The sequence below is a fragment of the Carassius carassius genome, chromosome 48, assembly GCF_963082965.1.
Source record: "Carassius carassius chromosome 48, fCarCar2.1, whole genome shotgun sequence".
NCBI classification, from domain to species: Eukaryota; Metazoa; Chordata; class Actinopteri; order Cypriniformes; family Cyprinidae; genus Carassius; species Carassius carassius.
The window spans coordinates 2,611,232-2,618,703 of record NC_081802.1 but is presented as its reverse complement, the minus strand read 5'-3'; the positions used below and the strand labels follow the sequence as shown (position 1 = coordinate 2,618,703).

At 37.8% G+C, this 7,472-nt stretch overlaps 1 protein-coding gene across 1 annotated transcript; it reads left to right on the top strand.

Moving 5' to 3' along the window:
• The first annotated feature begins 1,281 nt into the window (after nucleotides 1-1,281).
• Nucleotides 1,282-6,352, top strand: LOC132131697 (piggyBac transposable element-derived protein 4-like). Its single transcript, XM_059543763.1, has 3 exons — nucleotides 1,282-1,474; nucleotides 4,087-5,358; nucleotides 5,700-6,352. Exons 1-3 carry the CDS (start codon nucleotides 1,323-1,325, stop codon nucleotides 6,139-6,141), a joined length of 1,866 nt encoding a protein of 621 aa, XP_059399746.1. The 5' UTR covers nucleotides 1,282-1,322; the 3' UTR covers nucleotides 6,142-6,352.
• The last annotated feature ends 1,120 nt before the right edge of the window (nucleotides 6,353-7,472 follow it).

The following is a 7,472-nucleotide window of genomic DNA, read 5'->3' as shown; positions in this document are numbered from 1 at the left end:
CACTAGGTTTCAACGTTGAGACGGGTGTCGGATTGATTCGAAGCCTCGAAACAATATGGCACATTTGGTTCAACTGTTTCATTGGTTCACGAGGCCTCGATTTTGCCATCACTACCTATATGACTGTGCTTATGAGGATACTTTGCAAAGCCGAGCATTTGCACGCATATAAATGTTTATGCAATCGTTCAAAGCCAATAAAGCAGGCAAAAATGCTCACGACTCGAGTATTAGCAGCTGATGCGCGGCTTAAGTGTTGTCGTAAACAATGTATTTTGCAGCACCACGAAATAAACGATAGAGCACAATATGAAACGATTGAGAGTGAGGAGTCACGTGCCGATTCGTCCATCCGATATATATCGGCATATCGCCCAACCCTAAAAGACAAGTAAAAAAGAAAACGTGATAAGAGCACCACCTCATGATAAGACTTTCAGATGTAAGATGAAAGCAATATCAAACTCTAAAACCTCAATAAATAATAATAATTACTATTAACCCATTTTTTAAAACACACACACACACACACACACACACAGAAATAGATTAAACTAGCTGACAGTGACTAATGCCATTAAGGACTTGCCTGCCTTTAATATTGATTAACTGGAAATTATATAGAAAAAAAGTTGTGTTGGTATTATTATTGTAAATAGTTACAAAAAACACGTTTTTTTATTCTGATGTACTCTAACATTTGAAACACACGTTTAACGCTGTTCCAATATTTTGCACTTCTGTTCCAATTCTTATATCATTATATTACGATTTTTGTTGTCTCTTAATATAGGACTGCATGCATTTCGCTGTTAATTTTACTCCTCTCACTCTCATTCCATTAGATCATTCTTATGCGTTATTTTAATGCATTTTTATTAATACAAAGACAGGACCTATTCTGCATGCCAAATTAATGTTGAAATTTAATTTTTATGTTTTATAGGCTATTCCTTAAGTGTTCCTTATATTGAGCCATCTCGGTCAGTTTTCAGATCTGCCCGATATAGTAAATAACTCTTTTAAAAGCAGCTGTTTAACTTGCTTCATCACTATCACTAGAGCTGGAGATCTTCACAGGGGTGCCATTTCTATAGGGGGTCCATAGTCGGGCCAAATGGTGGATGTTTGCACGTGAATACAGGTTTCCTCCAGGTTCCCGCTGCCTGGCGCTTTGGCCAATAACATTAGGACGGATAAGAAAAGGAGCCAATAAGAGAGCGTTACTCTCAACACGAGCCTCGGCAGTCGCCTGTGCGAGATTTATTTGCTGCAGCTAGCTGCCGAATTGCATTTTGCGACCAGCGCTAATAAAAGAGAAAATGGACGAAACGGTTCAGGAAAACACTGAGGAGCGTGTGAGCAATATCACTGATGAACAGGACGAGGCGATGGTTTTGGAGGAATCGTCGGATGATAGTGATGACTCCACAGAAGACATGTTCCTCGATGATCTGGATCACCTCTGGGATCGGTAAGTTTACACACCTTTTTAAAGCCTCTTTTATAAATTTTATACCACATGTAATGAAGTATATGCATGATAATTCGTTTGGAGCTGAATAGAGTCTTGATGGCATTTAACTGTTTAATTGTCGCCATACAAGTTAAAATTATTCTAGTTTATTAATATATATTATATTATATTATTCGTTTTAAAGTAATTTTATGTTGCATCTTGAATTGCTTTATTAACCCTTGTGTGTCATTAAAAAAAAGTTACTCATAGATTCAGAGGAAAAAAATGTTCATGTCCAAAAAAACTGCCATAAAAATGTAAAGCTTGGCAGTACAGACTTGTTTATTATTGTTGTTGTTGATTATTGTTGAAGTTAAAGGGTTACTCCACCCAAAAATGAAAATGTTGTCATTAATCACTTACCTTTATTTCGTTCCAAACCCATAAAAGCTTAGTTCATCCTCGGAACACAATTTAAGATATTTTGGATGAAAACAAAATATCATGTCATGGGAGGCATGTCACTGTCACATAGACTGCCAAGTAAAATACACTGTCAAGGTCCAGAAAAGAATGAAAGACATCTTCAGAAAAGTCCATCCGCCATCAATGGTTTAACCGTAACGTTATGAAGCGTCAAGAATAATTTGTACACGAAGAAAACTAAAATAACAACTTTATTAAAAAATTCCTCTCCTCTGTGTCTCCCCATTTCAGTGTAACGCCATATTGGAGAACTGCTCAGATTCTCCAAAATGGCGCTACGCTGATGTGGGGAAAAACAGATTTTATTTTTATTTTCTTTGTGTTCAAAAAGTATTCTCATCACTTCAACACGTTACGGTATTTGCAAACGAGAAAGTATTATAATGTTCGCCTTTCTATTACTAATAATATAAAAACAATCGTTATAATACTTTCTGTATACATTTATTCCTTTGTTTAACCGTTCTATCTGATTATTAGACAGACTTCTATCCGTATTAGACAGAACTGTTAACGACAATGACAAACGAGAGAAAGTGTGAGCACTGTGTGCGCTCAGGCTCTGCCATTCTCAGCGCCGTCAAAATAAAGTAAAACTTATCGTCTAATGTCGATATTTAAAAAATGCCTAATATCGGCTGATATATCAGCCTTGGCAATATATCGGTCGACCACTAATTTATACTCATTTACAACTTCAATGCCCTCATTATTAACAGTTATTTGTTGATGAGTGCATCTTCTTCTTTTGAACTAAAAAATCATTTAATTTTCCTGATGTTTAACTGAAGGAAACTAGATTGACACCAATCAACAAACTCACCGACACCTCTATGATACTCCACTTTATCTTCAGTGATGAAACCAACAATTGCTGTATCGTCTGCATATTTGACATTGAAAGCAGATGAGAAACCTCTGTATGAAGGGAAAATAACACTGGGGAGATAGTACTCCCCTGTGGGGCCCCTATGTTGGTAACAATAGATGAAGGAAAAGCAGAGTCTACCCATCTCTGCTATTCACACCCAGCTTAAACAATCTTTCCATTAGAATATGTGGTGTTATGCAGATGAGAAATCTGTAAACATAGCACGGGCATGTCTCTTTAGTTGATCAACATGACAAAAGCGTCTTTGCAGCATATGCAAGAGGGCTTCTTCTGTGCTCCTCACCCTCCTATATGCAAATTTTAAAAGATCATGTTTGTTTCACACCTCAGAAAAAAACACAATCTAACACTAAAGTGTTGAGGTGCAGTACCAAACTTTTCCCATTAGATTCCAGCAAAGCTCCGCTGGCATACACATTACCTACAATAAGGACATGCATACAAACCACACTCTGACATCCATACCAACATACATATTTATCCAATTGACTCTATAATAGCTGAAAAGCGTAATAAAGCTAGTATTTGCTTTATATGCCAAACTTCAAAAAAGTTAGAAATAGTAAAAATTTTAATTTTGAAGCCTTGCCAACTGAATGAAAGCCTATTAACAAATATCAATGCATCATTTTATAGTTAAATGGCCCTAGGATTTAAAATTGCCGTTTTTTTTATGGGTTTCAATGATGACATTTTTGTCCTTGAGGTCATGAGAGGAACTATTTTTTGTACCTAGTGTAAAATAGATTTATTAAAGGAAATGTGAGTTAAATATTAAAACTCCAGTAGAAATACACAACTGTGCCAAAATGTATAGCATTAACACTGGCAAAATTATATATAAAAAAAAAACACTGCAAAAGACAAAAATGTCAATAATGTAATACAAGGGTTAAAATCCCTTCTTTCTCATTTCTGTTCTATACTCAAGTAATGTTAAGAATTAACTAACCATTACTTTATAAGTAATAATCGAAACAATGTTTACTGACTTGAGCTGAATAATAATAGTATGGCTTCTGTAGAGCTGCTTTATAGTTTTAATAAATTTGTTTCATAATTGGTAAACATTCTAAACTTGATACTACTTATTAAGTTTAGTGACTGAACTAAACGGAGGTAAACTTTAATAATTGTTGGATGTTTTAACACTATTTGCTGTTTATTCTATGAAGCTTCATTCTATTTTTGAATGTGTCGCATCTGTGCCTGTATATTTACTGTTTCGTTTTCTTGCTTAATGCGACAGGCTTTCGGAACCCTCTGATGATGACTGGTATCCTGAGGTCACTCCACGAAAAAAGAAGAGATCTGGTCTGTCTTCTGTATCACCATCTCCAGCAAAGTCTTGCAGGTCTGGATCGCCTGCCTCTGTGCAAAGTAGCAAAGGGAAAGCTAGGAAAAGAAGCACGAGACGATCCCTACCTTTCTCCAATAGCATCTCTGAAAAGAAGTGGAGGAGTGTAGATGAGCCTGACATAGACCCGGCACAGCCAATATTCAGACCTAAAAACACACCCGGCCCACAGTTAATCTCCACTGCAACATGCAGTCCTCTGCAGTATTTTGAGTTGTTCTTTTCAAAATCAGTGCTAAAGACAATTTTAGAAAATACAAATGTGTATGGAGCCATGCGTCAAGATGACAAGAAGATGCCATGGGAGGATATTACAATCAAAGATCTGAAGGCATTCATAGCACTGGTGATTTATATGGGAGTGCTGAAATGCTTCTCGCTGACAGACTACTGGAAAACATCAGACTTATACAGTCTGCCTTATCCTGCACGAATCATGTCTGGGAGGAAATTTTATAAAATCTCTAGCGCTCTCCATATTAGTGATCCCAAAGTGGATGCAGAGAATGACAAGAAAAGGGGAACACCTGAATACGACCGCCTGTGTAAGATCAAACCACTGTACCAGGACATCAGGGACGCCTGCAGAGCCTCTTTCCATCCCTTTCAGAACATCGCCATTGATGAACGAATGGTGGCCTCAAAGGCTAGAACTGGACTCAAACAATACATGAAAAACAAACCGACAAGAAAGGGGTACAAACTTTTTGTACTGGCGGATTCCCTCTGTGGCTACACATGGGACTTCTTCATTTATGAAGGAAAGGCCAATTTGGTGGAGAGCAAGGGTATTAGCTATGATTCTGTCATGATTCTGGCAAATGAAAGGTTGTTGGGAAGCGGCTACAAGCTGTTTGTTGACAACTTTTACACCAGTCCCAAACTCTTCAGAGACTTGCTCCGTAAAAAGATCTGGGCTTGTGGCACTGTTCGCTCTAACCGGATTGGCCACTCAAAGACACAGGCTCCTCGTGGCAATATTCGCTGGTTTAGGGAAGAAGATCTGCTGTTTGTTGAGTGGAAGGACAAGAGGGACGTCCTGATGTGCTCCACCTTTCATAAAGCCTTTAATGGGGACACCATAAAGAGAAATGTGAAAGGAGCCGATGGAGTTTGGGCTCCTCAGGAATTCCCCGTTCCAGCCGCAGTGCTGGACTACAACAAGTCAGTAGATTTCTTTCAGTGGTGTGAAGTTTGTTGCAGTGGTGTCAAGCGCAGGGCCCGGTGTGGCTGCAAAAGTTGCACCCCCCTAAGGACAGCCCTGCTTTTACATTTTTAAGAAAATATCTGATATTGATATATATATGAATAAACAAGCGCAGCTCGGATGACAAAAAGTAATGCAAAATTAAAGTAATGCATTACTGTCCATAAAAAGTAACTAAGTAATGCAATTAGTTACATTATTAATGAAGTAACGCAATATTGTAATGCATTTCTTTTCAAAGTAACTTGTGTTATTAAATGACAAACCTTATGATAAATCACAATTTTCTTTATTCCAGGCACATGGGAGGAGTGGATCTATCTGACGCACTCATAGGGTATTACACGGTTCTGCATAAAACAAGAAGGTGGTATCGATCCTTCTTTTTCCACTTTGTGGACATCGCTGTAGTCAATGCCTTCATTCTGCACCAGCAGATGGCAAAGATGAAGAACCAGAAGCCTCTGTCCCAGAAAGCCTTCAGAGAGGCGCTTGTTACAGAGCTTGCGGAAACAGGGCGTGCATATGCCTCTGAAAGAGTACGCCCGACTCCTACTTCAGAATCCCACCTACCTGATTACTTAAATGGGGACAGCACTTATGGAAGACGGAAATGCAAAATGTGCTTAAACAAAACTCCAGTCGTATGTGTAACTTGCAAGGTGCATTTATGCTTTGTTCCAAAGCGTAACTGTTACAGTAAATGGCATGGATTAGATGGTGAGGTTGATACGGAGTAATGCCCAAGTTATACATCATATACTAAAGTTTGCGTACTTTTGAACGAATAGCCTTTCAAAGTATACACTGTTTGGTGCAGGTGGTTGACGCATGCCCTCTAGAAATTGCTTTTTTTTCTAGTGTCTACAGTATTTTTCTCTAGAAGTTTTGACTGATAAAAATATCTTTGTAGTCTTTTAAACTAAAGTTATGCCTCATAATCCTGTGTCAGTACAGGCGTCTGTTGTGGTTGTGTTTTCTGTCTCTTTAGTTTTGTTTTCTATTGTGAAACAGCAGCCTGGAAAAACTGATTGAGTGGAATAACAGATTTGTGCATAAAAAAATTCAATGCACATGTGCTACCTGTATATACTAAGTAGGTGTCGTTACAAAAATCGGCTGTGAGCATACAGTACCCATGTACTATCTTGGGGACAAATCTGCATAACATGCACTGTGCATGCACCCTCGCATACATGTCAAAACCGAAGTATACTTTGGCCTTAACGCTTACAGTGCAGTTTATTCATAAACCAGTCCAAACTGCCAACCAATATTTAGAAATCAAAGTAAGGTCATTATCAAACCCCAGAAATGTGTGAAACTAGCAAGACATTGAAGTCAGTCTAAAGGCATTTGAGGCTTATAAAAACTGATAAACTGGGAAAATATTGGAAAAGACTGGTGGGTTTTAAAGATTCGCATTGTAAGTAGATATACGGAAAAAAACTCCCCTTTATATTATTTTGCACTTGAACCACACTGGAACTGTATTTTAAAGACTTTTGCACCATGTGTTTTAAAACTGCAGAACCGATCCAGACTTATTAACACAGTTATAGTTTCTTTGTCCATTGTGGTGCTGCAAAATTAGAATATATGTGGCTAGTCGTGTGACTAAAACCTTTTGACCACTGTAGCTGTCCTGAGCATAGCTAGCTAGCTTTGCTGAAGCTTTTCTGCGTAGAATGGTTTGTAATTGTACCAAACCCTGTCAGATACTGCGCTATGTGACCTGATGATAGAAAAGTGCTTTATATTAGTCTTGCAAATGAATAGACATTCAAAACACAATATATCACTGTATATATTCTAAAGGTCTAGAAATGTCTTTGTCTAGTTTAAGAGATGTATGAGCTGTTTGTAAATTGTTGCATGCCATTAAACACATTTGTTTTAAAGTGCTCTTTTAGAGAGTCTCTTTTTGGATATGCATGCACACAAACATACACATAAAAGATATTTTTTCCATAGCGGACACTTTCCCCTATTTCATCAGTAGACATGTTCATTCAAAAACGTCCTCTCCTGTATTGCAAACATGTCTTCAGGGTATAAAACTAAAAAGTCC